The sequence below is a fragment of the Phalaenopsis equestris genome, unplaced genomic scaffold, assembly GCF_001263595.1.
Source record: "Phalaenopsis equestris unplaced genomic scaffold, ASM126359v1 Scaffold000763, whole genome shotgun sequence".
NCBI classification, from domain to species: domain Eukaryota; kingdom Viridiplantae; phylum Streptophyta; class Magnoliopsida; order Asparagales; family Orchidaceae; genus Phalaenopsis; species Phalaenopsis equestris.
In genome coordinates this window covers 137,591-158,897 of record NW_018165203.1, presented here as the reverse complement: position 1 = coordinate 158,897, position 21,307 = coordinate 137,591, and the positions used below count along the sequence as shown (strand labels likewise).

At 34.9% G+C, this 21,307-nt stretch overlaps 1 protein-coding gene across 5 annotated transcripts in view; it reads right to left on the bottom strand.

Annotated features, from left to right (window-relative positions):
• LOC110031041 (eIF-2-alpha kinase GCN2) overlaps positions 1 to 21,307 on the bottom strand; it is a 183,714-nt gene that overhangs the window by 51,172 nt on the left and 111,235 nt on the right. For all 5 annotated transcript variants that reach the window (XM_020734072.1, XM_020734073.1, XM_020734069.1 and 2 more), the window contains exons 13-14: positions 15,575 to 15,732; positions 1,827 to 2,011 (exon numbers count right to left, since the gene is read on the bottom strand). In XM_020734072.1, the coding sequence (XP_020589731.1) occupies positions 1,827 to 2,011; positions 15,575 to 15,732 (343 nt within the window). The remainder of the gene's footprint in view (positions 1 to 1,826; positions 2,012 to 15,574; positions 15,733 to 21,307) is intronic.

The following is a 21,307-nucleotide window of genomic DNA, read 5'->3' as shown; positions in this document are numbered from 1 at the left end:
AACCCTATATTCTTCTCAATTCCCTAAGCTTATACATCTAAACTAATTATTTTAATATAACTTCGGATTTTTTGTCAGTTGCTACACATTATTATCTTACACCAACTATTTTTATTCATAAGAGTTTTTCATTGTGATTCCCCAAACACGTTTGTCGCAACTTAATAATATTTGTTACTTTATCATATATAATATTAACTTCTTCATGAACATCTCAAATCTTAAAATCAGAAAAAATTACTCAAAAAAGTAGTTATATTTTTTTGCGTGCCCTCATGTAGATTTATGACAATATTTCATTGTATTTTTTATCTTCTTACCCTTTTATCTTAAAATCCAAATCAATATCAATGTTGAGGATTTAAATTTTCACTTAGAATAAGCATACAATCATTAAAATCTAGGTGATCTATTTTGCTCAAAAGAAAATAATCAATTACTATTTTATTAGATTCATTCTTAGCTATTTTATTAGATTCATTTTTATAAGTGATAATATATTCCTCTTTTCTTGAATAAAGCATTAGCAATAACAAATCATAACCAAAAACAAAATCTAATATGACTCAACCTGTGTCATTACTGACTCCAAAAATATAAGCACCGTGAATTCTTCTAAAATCTTCTACCATTCTACTGACATATCCATTTAAAAATCCTCTAATAAAAATTTTAGTCTTCAAGTGTTATCATCTGTATTCAATCTTTACGATGATCATAAATTTTTTTTCTTTTGTAAATATATCCAAACCTACTTAAGAAGCATAAAAACTTATAATATTAAGAATCTTAGCACCAACGATAATTTTTAAAGCTATAATTTGATCTTTAATTCTATTATTTTTTATATTATCTTTCAAATTTTATATATAATTAAACCTACAACATTTTTTTTATGACTCCTGCCTCAATACCAAAGTTTAAAACCAAAGCTATCAATCTCCTTAGCTTTCTATTCACCACATGTAGGGTCTGTTTGGGGCAACAACAACTGTTTGAAGAAGCAATTGTGAAACTACTGAAGAATAAGCAATTATTCAAAAAACTGCAGTGACTATTAGAAACCACATTCTTTTTTTTTAAAAGACAAAACCGCAGCTTTCGGTAGGTAGTCATGTATAGTGAGAAAACATAGTTTTTAGCTGCAGCTTTTTGATAACATATAAAAAAACGGTTTATCAAACAAAAAAAAACTGTGATGTGGCACCACACCGCCGCCCCAAATGCACCTTAGTTTCTTAAATGTATAGAATATTTATCTTCCTAAGAACTATAATATATACTAATTTTATTAATTTACATGTGAGGATACCTATATTATAAATTTCTATGCAAATATTAGTTTCATAAATAAACTTCTTTGCCTGCGTCCTTCAATAATATGAGAGCTCTTCTTTTTAACACTACATCCTAACGTGGATGCAATGGCACTTGCACACTTTTCACTATATTCAGGCAATATAGTTTGTCCATTCCCTTGAACGCCTTAGCTTTTATACAATGAAATAAGGTGTAATTAAATAAAATTAAAATTAATTAAATTACAAAAAATAACTTTTAAAAAATTTTAAAAAGTAGAAAGATTTAATAAAAGTTTTTTTGGGGAAAGTCGACCCAAAGGGCAATATGCTTTATTCAAACCTGCAGCCTCGTAGTGGAAAATTAAACTCTTAACTACTTGCAGAAAAGTTTTGATGCTATAGAAATGAAAGAGTAGGGAAGTGATTATTTCAGAACTAAAATTAGCAGGGAACCTAAGCTTTTACTTTCCTTCTGCTTAACCATTAAACATAAATTACATGAAAGAAATAAAACAATAAACTTACCAAGGCCAAAATCCCCGATTTTAATATCATTGCGAGCATCAAAAAATATGTTACTAGGAGTCAGGTCACGATGAATGATTCCCAGGCTATGTATATGGGCTAAGCCTTCCACAATTTGGCGAAACAGATGCCATGTGTAATCCTTGTCAAAAGAAGTACATGTTTCGAAATCCTGGCGCAAAGTCCTTCACAAAGAACACAAGATAAAAGAATAAAAACAATGTAACGAGACTTGTAAACCAATAAATGCATGAAAATTAAATTAGTAGCAAATAATACCAGTATGCTATTATTAAATTTGTTAGCTCAAAACTAAAATACTGTACTCCAGTGCCATCAAAATTTCGAAAGTACCACCACATATCACCTAGCTCATTCGTGAAGGGTTGCCAATATTGTTAAGAATTAATTAGCTGATCAAGGGCACCATTAAGTAACTCCTGGCTATTTTATAGGAGATAAGTTTTGGATCAAATTTTTAAAAAAATAAAAAAAATAAAAAAGTCATGTTAGACACTACCTAGAGATTGTTTCCTCAATTTTACAAAAACTTATGGTTCCAGCTTTCCAATTGCATAAGACCCTACAAAAAGTTACCTTTCCAATGACGAGCAAACTTAATTAAAATCAAACCACCCTAATATTTAGGAGTAAATGGTGAAGGAATGATGAACCCGATCCAAGTATCATGATTTTGTTATCCAAGATTGTCATTGCAGCAGGATCGGTCCTGACTAATCCAATATATAGCGGTTTGAGATTTCTACCCACTAGAGTAGGCCAGCACCTTTGGGGTTACCATATTTAGGCGTTGAATTAGTATTGATTTGCCTGCTTATTATTAAAATGCTGTGTTGAGACCTATTAAACACTTTTGGATGTGAAATTTTATGCAATGTGATTTTTCTCTGTTATTTCTTTCTTTCTGGGAGTGTTGTCGTCACATATCCATCAAGGGATCTGCTTGCAGCTTGATCAAAAATATATGACAGATCAACCTTGACGTCCGTATACCTCCACTTCTTTCCTAGTAGTTTTCATCCAAACTGCAGCTACTTCCTTTTTTTTCTACCCAAATAAGTTTGTTTCTCAGGATTCTATCACTCAATCCTAAAGCCTTCCAAACAATCACATCAATCCTCATACAACACCTATAAATCCTAAAATGATGTCATTTTGTATCAGTCATACGAACCCTAAATTCTTAGGGATTCATTAATCTCAATTCCAAACCCTAAATCGACATAACATAATCTATCTATCTACACAAATACGAATTCTCCACCTTAAATCTAACCCCTCTCACCTTCAGCTAACACCTAAACAGCCACACCCACCTTAGCCAAAACCCCAAGGGAACAAATTTACCATGCCTCACAGAAAAACACCTAAAGAAACCTTCAAAAACTTACAAGGAGTACATAAAATAAGAAATCCTTCAATTACTGCATAAACTCACTTATTTAAAAAGAAGTTAACAAGATGAGGCCAACCATAGCCATAGTAAAGTTTTATTGGATGCAGAAGATAAAGATGACTCCTTCACAGAAAAACTTCAAGTAAAAAATATGTCAATTCCTCACTGATTCAATATTGAGTATAAGAGAAAAAATTGTTTTCAACGTGAAGATTGATTTAGCAGAATTTGATAGTGGCAAGGATCCTGATGAGTTCATTAAAATAACTCCAGACTGCGGAATGGATTTTCTAGCACAAAAATATTCCACCATACAGAAGGTTAAAGTTAGTTTCTATTAAATTAAAGAGGAGAATTTCTTTGTAGTGGGAGAAGCTGAAGCGACTGCACAAACATGAGAGCAAGAGCAAAATCTCAACTTAGTCCAAATAGAATAAAGAGACGCAGCGCCCTTCAGACACAATACAGGTAGGATGGCTTGTTGAGTCTTCATCATCTACAACAAAAAGACTTATATAAAATGGAATATAACGCTGAGTTTAAACAACTCAATGTAAAAAGCCAGTAAGTGGAGATTACTATGGCATAGTATCTTGGAGGTCTAAGGCCATCTATTGGAAATATGTTGCAGTTATAAACATTCTGGTCCTTGTAAAATGGATAAAACTCAGCCATAAAGGCAGAGAAGCAGCACATTTGCATCAAGACCATTCAACACTTAAAATTTACAAGGGCTGGCCATAGAGTTGAGCAACACAAGTACTTCTAAGAGATCAAAACCTATCCTATAAGGAGAAATCAGTACATGAAAGAGAATTGACAATAATCCTAAATATTCCCAATCAGGAAGCATTTTAAATGTTATGATTTTGGAAACATTGCCTCCAATTGTCTAAACAACTATCATTTTCTCATTGAGCGTGGCGTAGTGAATGAAGAAGATAGTGGAGACTTGGGAGAGTATTTGAACGAGAATGAGTACCTACTCCACACCAACAATGGATTGGAAATCAAATTCAGCGAGTTCTCCAAATCAATTAAACAAGAAGCATTTGTAGCTTTGAAACATCATTTTCCATACTCATAATTGATGTGGGATGTTCATACGGACGGAAGAGGGACATGAGCAAAGGAAGGGACGTCTGGGCAGAAGCAGAATCACAATTGGCACAAAACGGGAGTGGCATTTGAATTCTGCAACTGTAGGACATTGTGATTTCCAGATTTTGTGATTGCAAGAATTAACCCGACTAGTCTTCTGATTCATGAAAGGGAGTGCATCTTGCATTAATAGAAACAAAAAACCATACAAAAAATAGCTATAAAAGCTAAACAAAAGAAGCAGCTTGGGGGGCCTCAACCTCGGACACACCTATGCAAAGCATGTTTAGCACAAAAATGGGTTGTTTTATTACATTCTCTATAAACAAAAACGAAAAGCACTTGTTTAAATTCAGTGAGAAACCCTAAATCAAAATCAATCCTAGTCTGAGATTGCCAAATTTTAGTCTTCATTTTGTCTTGGACAGAGGCAATAACCTGATTTATCCCCTTTAATGAAAATACCATTGGTTTCATACATCCAAGACTTCAAGAGAGCAAGAAACACAACCGCGTTATACTCTACAAGCGAGCCATCCCAATGTATCATGGTGCGGCCAGCCGCAAGTATAACCTTGTTGATTTCATCCTGAATAACAATTCCCAATCCAGCTTGGCCACTAGCGAGAAGAGCACAATCAAAGTTAGCTTTTCTCCTAGCTTCAGCGGCGGAGCCCTTATTTTGACAAAATTGGGTCGCTCTCCAGCTACCTGATATTCTTAATTTTGACACTTTTTTGTAATTTCTTTAGGTCTCTCTTGTTTTTTCTGTATTTTTTCTTTTTGGAACCATTTGATTTGGTGGTTATCATGTGGGCAGGGTGCCATGTTTGGGCCCTCCCACACAATCTATCTGTATCTTACTTTCTATTTAATATAATAGTCTCCGTTGGCTTTCTCATAATATATATATATATATATATGAAATACACATTGTAGGTAAGGGAGACATATATATATGCATTTTGCACTAATAGGGTTTACTCTGATCGCGACATGGCGACTCTAGTAGCCATGCATATTCTATCGGTTGAGAACCTATCCTATCTGTCGCTTGTGCTCAAAGAAGGGTAGAGGTTTGCGTCGAGCAGTTTCGTGACTTGTCACGGAAGACGGGAAGGGGTTGCGTGTTCGTCTTCCTCCTCGACAACTCAGCTCGACAGCAGTGCCATCCTATTCGTCTTTTCTTCAGCACTCAGCTAGGACACGATCGGCTCCTCCTTATTCGGGTTGCGTGTTCGTCTTCCTCCTCGACTCAGCTCAACAGCAGCGTGATCATGTTTGTCGTTTCTTCGACACTCAGCAAGGACACGATCGGCGCCTCTTTCGTCTTCCTTGACTCAGCTCAACAGAAGTGTAATCCTGTTCGTCGTTTCTTCGACACTCAGCTAGGACACGATCGGATTGTTCATCGTTTCTTCGGCACTCAATTAGGACACGATCGGCTCCTCCTTCGTCTTCCTCCTCGCACTCAATTAGGACACGATCGGCTCCTCCTTTGTCTTCCTCCTCAACTCAGCCCGACAACAGTGCCATCCTATTCGTCTTTTCTTCAGCACTCAGCTAGGACACGATCGGCTCCTCCTTAGTCTTCCTCCTCGACTCAGCGTAATCCTTCTGGAGTTCGGCTTCAGCTCCCCATTTATTCTCTGTTTTTTCGCTCTGTTTTTTCGCTGTGATTTCAATGGTCATTGTTCCTCTCTTGAATTAGTAACTAGGCAAAGAATCTTTTATTGAGATGCTTGGAAAGAGTCTAGACTCTGAGAAGGTTGTCGACCATGTGGTATTTCCTCAAATCTATCATGATTCCCTTGAAGGAAAAGCCGATTGTTCGCTTGTTAAAAAGACTAGTAAGAAGGGTGGTAAAGCCGCTCTTATTTTTTCAGACCTCGATGTCTCCACTCTAATTGAAAAAAGAAAATTCAAGCTAATTGAAAATTTTCAGTTTGCATCCCAAAATGGAGGTTATTCACAATGCTTTTGAAGATCTCAAACATGTAAGACAATAGAAGGTGGGTCTCTTTGATGGGAGACTTGTGAAGATACAACTGACTAAAAACAAATTCTATGTTGGGATTTTATCCAGAAAATACCTCACCATTAACGGAAAAACTATAAAGTTGCTCAAGCGGTCTCATGAGTTTGATCCAAACCAAGAACCACCTACAGTACCAAAATGATTTAAGTTATCTGGGCATAAATTACATCTATTCAACCATCAGGATCTTTATTCCATCAGAGCAATGTTTGAGAGACCCATGAAATTAGACATACCCACTTGTAATCTCACCTGGTCTTCTGTTGTCAGGATCTTTGTAAAGAGAGATATCACTATCACCAAGAGTCATCCTTTTTTGACATAATCCGAGTAAAAACTGCACACGAGCTAGTGCCCTAACGAATCAAACATCTAGACATTAATCTTTCAACTTGATTTTAGAGCTCATGCTCGGCTGACCGCTTAAATAGCAAGGTGGATTTGGGAGAACTTGTCATGGAATGAAATATACAATATGTTGGATCTCACTCAATGGTGACAACCATCCAGGAGGTATGCTATCAATCAGGATATCATGAAACTCTTTCAATAGGGATTTCGTTATATTTCATATTGGCTCGTCAGACTAATTATCTTCTAGGACCATCAAAGCTAGTTCTATTGGCGTCTCTATTAAGACTTACAAAAAAGATGGCACGGAGAGCTATTACCTTAAACATTATATGAACGCCAAGACCTCAGACTCCTAAGTAAAAAGTATGAGTTTTCCATTATTGAAAAAAGAATGTGTTCTTCTATGTGCCATGTCATATACAAGGGTCATATTATTAGACGAGACGAAATTGAATGTGGCAAGCATTTATAGGCACCATTTCACACAACATATACTTCTAAAATTTATCTCTAACAAAAAAAAATTCCCGAGACATTTCATATCAACTATAATCTTATTCCCGAGGCAAGACAAAATTGGGTCGCTCTCTAACTACCCGATACTCCTTATTTTTGACACTTTTTTTGTATTTTCTTTAGGACTCATTTATTTTTTTCTATATTTTCTCTTTTTGGAACCATTTGATGTGGTGGTTATCATCTGGGCAGGGTGTCATGTTTGGGCCCTCCCACACAATCTATCTTTATCTTACTTTCTATTTAATATAATAGCCTTTGGGCTTTCTAATAATATATATATATATATATATATATATATCATCGTACATGCCATCTTTTGCCAATGTATTTTGTTTTTTCTAAAGCATTTCTTTGTCTGATAGCGACATGGCGACTCGAGTAGCCATGTATATTCTATCGGTTGAGAATTTATTCTATCTGTCACTTGTGCTCGAAGAAGGGTAGAGGTTTGCGTCGAGCAGTTTCGTGGCCTCTCATGGAAGACGGGAAGGGGTTCCCTGTTCGTCTTCCTCCTCGACTCAGCTCAACAGCAACATGATCCTGTTCGTCGTTTCTTCAACACTCAGCCAGGACACGATCGGCGCCTCTTTCGTCTTCCTCCTCGACTCAGCTCAACAGAAGTGCTATCCTGGTCTTCGTTTCTTCGACACTCAACTAGGACACGATTGGCCTGTTTATCGTTTCTTCAACACTCAGATAGGACGTATTGGTTACTACTCAATGTATAGACCCTAACACTAAAGGAAGAGAAGATCATTAGCTGATTGTCAAATCTTACAGGCAGAGTTCAACATCATAATCAAGCAGCAGGAGTACACCTAATGGAGCATCTCGTCGACCCCGCCCATAAAAATTAGTTTAGATTAAAAAAAATGAAGACAACCAGGTCTCAAAAATCCTTCCCAGCTATGAGGTGCCGCAAGTGTCACGATTTTGGGCTCATTGTAATAGATTACCTAAATAGATGAATAATCTCTTTCACAAAGCACATAGCACTTAAAAAATGGGCAGTAAAATAAGAGGATGAAGACATCTGAGAGAACTATTAATTTCAAACCAACGAGTGAGATATGCTAAAAACTTAAGCTGGGTCCATAAGAGAGACTCCTCGAGTAGCTAATATTAGAGAAGGAGCAACCCTTATTACAAAAATTTGTCAGATAACCTGACTGATAATTTATCTCATAGGTGGTTGTCACTAAGAGTGATCCATCATGTCATAGATTTCATTCGAGGGCGGCTCCATCAGAAAAACTTATTTATCAGATGTGTCCAACCAAGTAAAAGGAATGTAAAAGGCATGTTACAGATTTAATGATTTGAGACATAATTTATACGAATATTCGTCTATGTTCAATTCCAGCTCTAACTTTGCTAAAAAATTGTTCTTATTTGTTCTATCATAAAATCAGAGACTACAAAAGAAGAGACATGTTTTAGCAAAAACTGTCCAACCGCAATAGAGGCTCGCCATCTTAGAGATGAGACAATCCGGTAAAGTCACTCGTAGTCATTATGTAACTCATCAAATCGAGAGGAAGACATGAATCCCTTCCACCACCATTCGGAATGGAATATTAGATGAGGGACTAGAATCATGGAGTAAAGATGGATTTATCAAATTTTGACGATCTCATGAACCCAAATGAGTTTATCAACTGACTTCAAACAGTAGAGCAATTTTTTGAATACATGTTCCTTAGGACAAAAGTGTTAAATTGGCAGTCAAAAGGCTTAGTAAAAATGTTTCATTGTGAAGGGAGAATCTAAAGCATATTCGACAGTGAGAAGGGATGAGTGAGATTGCTACGTGGTTCAAGATGAAAAGTGAGATGCAGCGCAAATATATTGTCCCATGTTATCTATGGGACATATTCATAATACTCCACAAACTACTTCAGAGAGAATTTTCTATGGAGTAAACATCTAACTTTGTACAAATAATGTTGAAATGTGAGTTTGTCAGGCCAGAAGAGCATGCAATAGCGAGATATCTTAGAGTACTGAGGTCATCTATTAGTAATGTGGTGCAACTGCAGCCATATTGATCCTTACGACATGTACAAACTCTAGCTATGAAGATGTAGAGACAAGATCACCAGGTGACCGACACACCTTTCAGGAAGAGTTCATTCCTAGGATTAGGCAGCAAAAGTACACCCAATAGAGAACACAACCTAACACCACCAGAGAAGTCAATCCAAAGTGGAGAAAAGATGGAGCCCGCTAGCACTCCCAAATCCATCTCAGCCAAGCAATGCTTCAACTATCATAATTTTGAGCATATCAAATCAGATTGCCCTAGGAGAATGAAGTCTTTCACCAAGCAAAGTGCCCATGGAAGAATCAGAGGATCAAAACCCAGAGGAGAACATTGGAGAGTACAAAATTGCAACCAACAAGGGAGAGATGCCAGTAATTCAAGCTGAGCACATGAGAGATATTCTAGTGAAATTATCATTGATTGTTCTAAAAGGTAGTGAGTCTGAGGTAATGAACGTTCTTGCAAAACTTGAGAATGTGGTGCCACAAGCTACCTTTTGCCTGTTTTAAGAGAAGCATCAGCAGGATTGATATTGGTTGTCAAACAGGACCATGAGATTGAAGAACCAATAATTTCAAGATTTTCAGACATACAGTCCACCTCCAAAATTGTCACTGCTGAAAGAGGTCCAATATGTCAGAGATTAGAAAATTTTAGGACATTTTTGAAAGGCTATATGAAGTAATATGTGTGCTAAGTTCCAATTTAGTTCAATAGTACAACCACCGACAGATAATCAAACAGAAGGGATGAATACTAGCATTGGAAAACAACTTAGGTGCCTGGTCTAGAAAAATATCCAACAGCAGGATCCGGAGATGAAGAAAAAGCTTCTCATAACCCATGAGAATAATGCGAGAGATCATTCCCTCCCAGGGTCGTCTGAGGGTCCCATAATCGTGGAACCGCAAACCACAAAACCACAGAAAACAAAATTCCAAACCATGAAAGCCTTGTGATAGTGGGTGGTCGAACAGGGCCACCCAATTTCCTATTCCAACTTGATTTTCTTCCTTTTATTGTTTTCCTATTTCTCAATTACTTATTTCTTTGTTTCCAATTTTCTTAGTTTTTAATAAGGTCTTACCTGAGGGACTACTTTTGGGATACTTTTCATTTCCAAATTTCTTATCATTTAATAAGGTCTTACCAAATTACTTATATCTTGTCATTTTCTTACTTTTGGGATAATTTTTGAGTAGTTTTACGAGTTTGGAGATTAAAATATCTGGTTTATACACATGGAGTGATGTACCCTATTAATCTTGCAAGTGGTGTGTCTGTATCTTGCCTAAGAACAGATGGTTGAAGCTCCTCGCCGCCTTAACATCACTGATTTAGAGTTTTCTTCGTTAATTTCAGTCAGGATAGTTATCAATCGACACCCATCTCCAACCAAACGCAAGCAAAATCCCATACTTCGTTCCCTTACTATTCCACAACCACTTCCTCGCAAAATCCACTTCCCAAATGCCTTATAAAAGCCCTAGAATGGTATCTATAGGTCAATTTCAAACCAGTATGATATTTTTGAGAGTGATCATAAATATATTGTTGATATGATATTAACTCTTTTTGAGCTTAAGTTATCTTAAATTATTACAGTCAACATACTAGAGCAAAAGATTTGTGAGTAGTTTCTTTTAATTGTTTTTAAGAATTAAAGATTTTTATCTTTTCACGGAGGTTTAAAGAGATTTTTAGTAAAATTGTCCCCTCTAATCAATTTTTTTTTGTCAACGTGGCAATCATCGAGAACTGATGTTAGCAGTTTTTTTTTTTTTAATTAAGAGTTTCATTTTCTTAGGTTGGATCCCTCTAATTGAGATGTGTAATACCAACACCATCATAAGTATATGGTTTCTTGAGGTATTTGTGTTTGAAATTTGAGAGCTTGGTTTTCAAAATAAATGTTAGAATTATAATATATTAATATAACGTGCCCACCATATGAGTATCTGAACTATGACACTTATTTAAAATCTATCAACTCTGCCCACTTATTTGCAAATGAACGAATTCACTACTTGCATAACATTTTAGTAAAATTAAATATTTATTATATTACAGACCATATCAACTCAATCCCATAGGTAGAAGATTGAGTCTATCCAAAATTTGAACTTACAAGAAGCTTTAAAAGCAAAGTGACCCTAAGAATCTTCTTTGAAATAAATTTTAATGTTGAAAAAATTTAAGGCCTCATGCAAATGCAAATCAAATTTTATTAGTGAGCTTCACAATTAAGTATCAAATTTCTAGTGCATAGATATACATGAGTCACTTGATTAGACCAAGAGCATGAATTTAAAATCATTATTTGGAAATGATAATTTTAATTTTTTTTGGGTGATATATATCAAAGAGCATAACTCCTATTTAATCCAATCATTGTGAAATAGAAGATTAGACTCAAAATAAGATACTTATGACCAAACTGTGTATATAGAACGACCAACTCCAGAGTGTGCATATCTCGATGACTATGATTTTGAAAGAGTCTACACATTATTTAAAAACAACATCATTATAAAGTAGTTGCACGTTTTTTTAGGCGAGGAAATTCTATTTATCTTATTTTTATTATGTGTAGTATTTATGATCTCAATTTGAGGCACTGGCATATTTATTAAAAGCATATGCGCAAAATAATTTTTCAAGTTTAATCATTCAAGCGAGTATTTTTGCCATTATAAGGGGATTGAGATTTTTTATTTATTTTTGATGTTCCATTGATGAACTTAGGATTTGATTTTAAGCGATGTGCTCTTTTGCATAAAGAAGCTTCAAATGATGTTAACAAAGGTGTAGAAGCAATGGCCTTAGTTTTCTCTAATTGAATCTAAGAAAATTCTCATGTAAAATGTCGACCAAGCAAAGGAAAGATCATCCTTTTCTAGATTTGACTTTACGTTTTTCATGTGGACAACTCTAGTGCTTGAAAACACATGGGATACTCTAATATATCTAGCCATGAGCCTTTTTTCTTTTGGGCCTTTGTTGTTTATCGATAGTTTTTTGAGATTTTATATTTAGACTTGATCAATTAGGATCCAATTTTGGCCACCATCTTTAGTTAAGTTATTTGAACTGGGTGGATGGGTTATGGCTAAAAAAAATTTGTAAAAACAAAATAAGTATATCACTCCACAAAAAAATAGTGTAAATGACCATCAAATCCTCGATTTAATTTGTTTACAACAAAGCCTACAATTCTTTGGGCAAAACCATCAATTTTTTTTCAATCAACAACCATCTTTTTATTCATCAATTCAACTAAAAAAGTACAAATAAAAGCCCTAATGCAAAAAGGGAAAAGAGAACAAAAAAAGAGAAAAGAGGCATGCTTGCTTCCTTTGATCTCTAGTAGCAGATATTAAATTGTTCAAAGCCCATTATATCTCAACTCACATGCCAAATTCACCTAAGACCTAGGTTCCCACACACCCACCTCGTGGTTACCTCCTTACATGGCAGCCCAAAATGCTTTGGTGGTTGCTCATACTAATTTCCCGATGTCGCCTCCTCAACCTCCACGCTCCTTCAGAAATGTTTTTTAATGGTTCAAATGTTGCAAATACTTCTCCCTGACCGCCTCAAAAATGTTGTTTAATGGTTCAAATGTTGCAAATACTTCTCCCTGATTAACAATTCTCATTCATTCTTTCATTCACTATACTTTTAAAAATATTCAATATACATAGCCTTTAATTTTTCATGTCAAGCTTACTCTACTTTTTTCTATTAAGGATGCTTCATTACTTCAATACTTGCAAGTACTTCAACCTTTCATTTACTGCCAAATTCTCAAAAGATTGTCCTTGCATGAAGTTAATTCGCAATACAGGTTGGATCTAAAGCTATTAGATGACTATTATGCTAGGCGCATTGGTCCTCAATATGTCATCATAACACTCCATTAAAAATTTATTATAAAAGGTTATCCACTTATCCTTAACATTACCCTACTATTTTAAAAAGTTTATAATAGGCAAGTTAAAATGGCCGCTTCATTTTGATTACTCCATGGAGCCTCCAATCACTCCAATTTGAATCTCTTTTTCATGACTTCGTGTTGGACTATTTCAACCAATCTACATTATTCTCTATAACTTCAATCCTTAAAAAATCTTTATAGGTGGGTACTATAATAGCTCATTTTATAAGCCCTCTAGAGTATTAGTAAAATTGAATGTTACTAAACAATTTCACAAGGAGTGGATTTATCTTCGTTATTTGGACATTCACAAATAATAAATTTTGAAAACATGCATCATACTACTCCTTTAGGTAGATTTTTAAACATTAATTCTTTCAATGTTTCAAAGCTCATCCCAAGTTCACAAATCCTTAATTTAATTTGTATAACATTACACATAAGGACCCTTCGATGAAAGTGCACCCTTTTTTTGCCCGTATTTGTCTCAAAATTTGAATCTCGGTTCACCTCATCATCAACAAAAAGTGGTTGATAGTCTTGCATTTCCTGGCCTCTTAGTGTGATTATATCATTCACGGTTGAAATTATCACTAACAATCTTACGCAAATTTTTGAAATGACTCCACATTTTCATTTTGTTTAACAAAATGATGAATATTTATCATAAAATAGTTCTAATTCAGGTTCAACTATTCCTAGTATCGACTCATTAGTGGATAAAAATTTCATAATGTTTATATTATAGTAGGCAGAAACAAAAAAAATTATTATCACTCTCATATCTTTACTAGGCATCTAGTTACTAGATGGTTCAGATGAAATTCTTGCATGTTTTTTTTTTTAATTTGGCTATACTTTTCTCTTCGTTTTTGCATTTCCCTTTAAATGCTTTTGATGTACTCATATCATTATTTAGTTAATTTATTTGGCTTTAAAAGATATATAGAGAGAGAGAGGGAGAGAAGAGGCCCCAAAGTTTGAATGAAGAAAGCAATGTTATCTTAGAGAGAGAGGGAGAGAAGAGGGTGGCCCCAAAGTTTGAATGAAGAAAGCAATGTTATCTTCAGTCAGTTGCCCTTAATCTCTTAGGAAAACCCTAAAAGTTATAGAAAAATTTAATATAATGCTTAATCATGCAAATAATTATTCCTTTCATTATTATATATAACCTTCCCACAGAATTTAAAAATGTAAATTCCAATAAAATTTAAATTTTCATTTCTCCCATATTAAGTTCATAAAAATAAAACATAACTATGGTATTACAAGAAAAATTAATTTACAATAAAAGGAAAAAATAACTTCTAAATAAATTAGATCTTCATGATCCTTATGATTGATCCAATTGTCTTATTGATCTAACTTCTTTAGATTCCCTCTTTAACTCGAGAGAAGTACGAAGGAAAGACAAACTAATTAAAACTTTTGGATTCACACGTGCATTGGAAAACTATCCTTTGATAAGTTGAAGTACAAGTAAATCTTTAGCAAGATAGATGTCATCATCTCCAAATGAAATCTAGTAAGCAGTATAGCATCAATAAGTGGCTTATCATTTTATCTTAAGGAACTGTATCCTCCAGTCTTATCAGTCGGTGCTTCATATGTCAATATGTTTTCCACTTCTAAGATGATGGCTAAATGTCCACATATATTCCGTAGCTATGTCCATCTACAAAAGGTTTAATATTTCCATAGAATATTAGTATATCTTCAATATTAATTATAAAACTTATATGCATATCTTACTGATAATTCAATAAAAAAAAATGCATAGGGTTCAAATTTTCTAAAAATTTTAAATTGATCAGATCCCTTGCATAAAGTTTATTGAAGTTAAAGGCATTTCTTTCATATTTGATAGAAGCATCAAATAAGCACATTCTTTGTTTTTTTAGATCTAGTTGCAAGGGCTAGTTAATATTTTCATCCAAGTACCATCATATTTGAATGGTCCAATTTCTATTTTTCGATGTTTTGCAAGAATAAATTAAGTGCTGGAACCTTGATGTAATGACCTCTTTGAAACATTGCAAAAGAGAACATTACAATGGGATTAAGAAAATAAAAATGTCAAAGAGCTGGCAATTTAACCATAAAACTTCCCCTCAATGTCCGCAAAAATTGCAAACATGTTGATGCCATATTGAATGTTATTCCGCACGCAAGAAATCCATCAGTGGTACTGTTGGCATGAAATATTACTTCCTATAGATGTATAGTAACAATTTGATCTAAAAATAAAAATATATTTGCATATTCTTAGTTGTTAATTAGTGTAAACCATCTTGTAACAATTTATATAAAATACTCAAAAACATCAAAGGATGCATACCTAGGACAATATTCCATTTGTATATACAAATATGTTGATTCAAGCCTGTTATCAGGGGAACTTGCACGGGTGAAGCTTGAATCAAGAAAACTACCACTAAAGCTCCCCACAATTCTTGAGCCACAAGTAGTTTCTCCATGAACAGTTTCAACCCAAGCCTGGATGTCATATAAACATAAAAATTATTAAATGACTCAAATTAGCTTAAGTTGGAAAAGTAATAGAACCGATGAGAACTTGAAAAACAAGAAGCCAATTCAAGAAACATTCAGTTCCATGTCATGAAGCTGATACTAAAGTATTGAAGTTTAATTTTACAAAAGCACGAGATCTACTTTTATTAAAAGACTGGGGCTTGTGGAACAGGTAGTTTGTGGGTTTCCTAGAGATTAGATGCTGTAATCTAAAAACTGCATTTCTCATATCCAGGATCATAGAGAATTCAAAACCCATCCCAAACCCTACGATGACAAAATGTTTTACAATAAATTAGCCATTTGATCTATGATTACAGCATAAGGTAATTGATCATTAAATTTACAGAACAGAATTTAGCTACTGTGCACAAAAGGGTTTTAATAAACTGCATGATGTGCATAAATGCAAAAACCAACAGAGGCCAGCTTTACATACTATAACTGACTGGGATTTGGATTTACATCTCAATGACCAACTGATCGAGATCTGCTATATCTGATAATTAGATTGAACGAGATTTGCTATATCACCTATTTAATTCAGGTTTTATCAGAAATAAGCACAAATTGTTTAGAACATTACATACTACATTTTCTTAGTTAAAAAACATGGAACGCAAGCATATTGTTCCAGAGCCTGGAGTTACAAAGTTTCCATATAATTAATTAGCCCCTTGCAGCTAGTTACTGAGGTTAGAATGGTACATAAGACAAGTATATCTGATTACAGATTATTTCTTGTGTTGCCCTTTATTACAAATATTTCCAAGAAGCAATGTACAAGTTGATACCGGAGTTAACTCAAAACACAGTAAACGACAAAATTATTATTGCAAAATATGAGGAACTACAATAATAATGTTCTTAAAACAGAAGTAACAACGAAAAAAACACACACCACACCCAAAGGTGCGTACAAGGGGGTGGAGGGTGGCTGGCCAACGGGTAGGATGCAGGTCAAGGTGGTGCCTAGCCAACAGATGGATCAGAAAAGAGGGGAGGATGCGGTTGTAAGGTGGGCAAAGGGTCGCGGCAACAGTATTAGTGGTGGCTAATTAATTAAGGCCGCAGTTGAGGTCTGGGGAGGGATCTTACGGTAGCTGGAAGGGAGCAGGCAAGTTTGCGGCAAGCAGGACTGTAAGGTAGGCAAAGGGTGGCGGCAACAGAATTAGTGGTGGCTAATTAATTAAGGCTGCAGTTGAGGTCTGGGGAGAAATCTTACGGTGGCTGGAAGGGAGCAGGCAAGTTTGCGGCAAGCAGGAGGGGTGGTACTGAGGTTTGCGACAAGCAGGAGGGGTGGTACTGAGGTTTGCTAACAAGAGGTAGAAATTTAAAATATATGAACATGATTCATACCTCAAGCCTCAAATCACATTTCATTAAGCAGGAAAAAAAAATTATCCATAAATTTTCATAAGGAAATTTAAATCTCATTCAATGAGATAAAAAGTGGATGAAATACAATAATGGTCTACTACAAGATAACTCAAGTATTTTCCCCCGTCATGTGAAACAAGATAATAAAGATAACATCAAATCTAAAGCAAAAATAAATAACTTAAAAAAAAACACCCTCTGAAAAATAAATCCATTGGAATGACATCCAAATCATGTGCAAAAAAACATAACACTCAACGGCCCATATTAGCATTAGTATCAAAAGCAGGTTCTTCAGGCTCTCTATCTGTAAGGGCATAAACTCGAGACGAAATGGCTATCTTGATAAACCTTGAGTAGGAGCTAAAATTGGAGACTCTATCCCTCTCTACCCACCTACAGTCTTCTATGTAGGAGCTCCACCAAATTTATGCTATTCCGATGTTTTTTGGCCAAGAGAATGATAGTTTCTAGATATGTCACCAAGCTGACAACACCAGTCGCCTATATGAGAGCCCATCAAACATTCACCTTCATGTTATCTATCATATTTTGACACGGGGCTATCCTTCTGAACCGGTTCAGTCGATTCAGGAAGGGGTTAGGAGGGTCAGTTAATCCTTCTAGGATTTGGTGTTGCCTTCCAAGTCGGTGGGCCCCACCTATTTTACCTAGTATATTTATATATTATTTATATCGTGTCAAGGGAATAGCTTGTTTTCAAATTTTTGTCCAACTTACCGTAGGTAGTTGTTTTATTTCATTCTAGAAATGTATGCAAAGGCAAAAAGATGTTTTGGCTCTAACTCGTCTGAGGTATTTACCTTTTTGAGTGGTTCTTTGATTGTAGTTCGATCCTACAGATGTATTTAACCTACCCAACCTGTTATCTTCCTACTAACTACCGCCCAACCCATCCAGTCATCCTGCTAGCTATCGTAATCCTTTTTTTCCTTTTAGACATGTTACACCTTCCCGCATAGCCCTATCCACTACTGTCGCATCCCCTTTCCCTTCCAGACTAGTCGCCAAAAATCCCTCCCCCCCAACATCCTTATCTGCCACTATCATTTCTCCTAATCTTTCTTGATGTACTACTGCCCTCCGCACAACCAACCGGCCTATTGTCGCCCCTCCTTACCCTCCCCTCCTTGCTCTCCCGCTGCACATCTACCTCCACCTTGCTGCCGCCAACCTTCTCCCTCTTCCTATGATGTTTTTTGTGTTTGTGTAATTAATTCCCTATTTTCAATTGTTTTGTGTGTAAACCTTTTAAATTTTGATTTTCTTTGTGATTTGGATTAAGTCTGATATCACATGCACTTGGCACATGAGGCTATGTTACTGTGAGTCATGCCATTACAGAATCAAACTAAGCTGAACCTATGCTTCTTTCCATTGATCCCTCTAATTGAACCACCTACTGTCCTATTCTAGAAATGTATGCAAAGGCAAAAAGATGCTTTGGCTCTAACTCGTCTGAGGTAGTTACCTTTTTGAGTGGTTCTTTGATTGTAGCTCGATCCTACAGATGTATTTAACCTACCCAACCTGTTATCTTCCTAATAACTACCGCCCAACCCATCCAGTCATCCTGCTAGCTATCGTAATCCTTTTTTTCCTTTTAGACATGTTACACCTTCCCGCATAGCCCTATCCACTACTGTCGCATCCCCTTTCCCTTCCAGACTAGTCGCCAAAAATCCCTCCCCCCCAACATCCTTATCTGCCACTATCATTTCTCCTAATCTTTCCTGATGTACTACTGCCCTCCCCACAACCAACCGGCCTATTGTCGCCCCTCCTTACCTCCCCTCCCTGCTCTCCCGCTGCACATCTACCTCCACCTTGCTGCTTGATGTACTACTGCCCTCCGCACAACCAACCGGCCTATTGTCGCCCCTCCTTAACCTCCCCTCCTTGCTCTCCCGCTGCACATCTACCTCCACCTTGCTGCCGCCAACCTTCTCCCTCTTCCTATGATGTTTTTTGTGTTTGTGTAATTAATTCCCTATTTTCAATTGTTTTGTGTGTAAACCTTTTCAATTTTGATTTTCTTTGTGACTTGGATTAAGTCTGATATCACATGCACTTGGCACATGAGGCTATGTTACTGTGAGTCATGCCATTACAGAATCAAACTAAGCTGAACCTATGCTTCTTTCCATTGATCCCTCTAATTGAACCACCTACTGTCCTTCATCCATGATTTTCCTCTTGCGTATCTCATTAAGTTTCTAAGTAAGCTCATAATCAATTTTTACTTTTCTAGCTCACTCTATTAATACAAATTATTCATCGATCCCCAAAGGCATCAATGGTTGTCTGATCGAATCATTTAACCTTGAAATAAACTTGTAACACTTCTCCTTTATAGCAGCTATTAACCGTGCTGCATATCTTGATAATGTAGTGAACTTAGTTTCATACTGCATGATTAAAATCTCTCCCTACACCAACTTGATGAATTTTTCATGTATCAATCTTCAAGCGGATAGGGATACAAACCACTATCTAACAACTCCACAAAATCCTCCAACTTACCATCATGTTGGGTATGTCCCGACTCTGCCCACACCACTACCTTTCATCTTCTCCATCCAACAAAAAGTGTCAATGGTACTCTTCTTTCATCTGAACAAGTCATGTTATCTAGAATCTCTTCTTTTCACGTCAGTTAATTTTTTGGTTCAATAAGATCTTCAGTTCCCTTGAATAAAAGCGGACATAGATCTTAAAATATCTTTAAATATTTATCCCAATAAATTATATCACTCCCACCAAGTTGTGGTCTGGACTCCTGAATCAGCTATCACCATAGTCATCATCTGGGTCAAAACATTTGTGCTCACATTTATAGTAAGTGACACATCTTCATTTCGAACAGGACTTTCCTATTCTATAATATTGGGTGCATATATTTGCACTAATTAGAAAAATTTATTTAATTAGAGTTAACTTAAACATTCAAATTTTTATTATTAATTTTCTTGTAATTATCCTATTGGATCTTTAATCAATATTGCATTAATTAATTCTAAACCTTAACTCTGTGATAAGACTTTTGTCACGATTTGATCCGAGCTTAAAATAAAACAAGGCAAAAACGCATGATCAGGCAGTGAAATTATATTTTATATTATTCATTTTCCTATCATTAATAGTTTATAATCCAAAAAACATGAAAGAGTCACTAAAGAAAGCAAATTAAAATAATACAATTAAATTTTTTTAATATAGCTCAAGTCATTCACATCTTCTATATACACTTCCTTCTATATTGCTTATTTTTGAAAGAAATGTTTAAACATGTAATTTTAATTTAAAACAACAATAAGCTAAAATTGTCATTGAATACATCTACCCCTATACCACAATTATGTTTCGAAAAAAATAGATAATATGAATGTCAGTTAAACTTTTAATAAATCAGTATGAAAATTTTTGATAATTTATGAATATGATTGATCACGATATTTAATAAAATTCAAGTTGTTCTATTATATCAATAACATGCCTATAAAATTTTATATTTGACAAACTATAACAGAAAAATCGTTTAAAATTATATCATTTAAGATACTTCAATATCAAGATTCATTTTTATTTATGGGTACGGGTATCTTATTGTTCCTCTTCTAGTACTATAAAGTGAAAAATCTCATCATAGTCAAACAAAAACATACAATCATTTTATTCAATTCATATCATTCATATGTTTATTTCATTCAATTCAACATATTCTGAATAACTTTCAATATTACATATAGGGGTGTAAACGAACTGAACACGAACGAACAAAGCTTGTGTTCGTGTTCGGTTCGTTTAAAATTTAGTTTGTTTGAAATAAGCTCGTGTTCGTTTCTTAACGAACGATTCGAACACGAACCGAACACGAGCTGTTCGCGAACGACGAGTTAGTTTGACATCTCTAATATTAATATATAAAAATAATATTATATATTAATTATATAACTTATATTATATAAATATACAATATCTATATTAGTATATTACTACTATAGTATATTAATATATTATTATTATTATTTTATTATATATTATAATTTATAAAATTTAATGTTTTAAAATATAATAAATTTTTTATATATAATTATTTTATATTATTTTATATTTCAAACAATAACGATTCGAACAC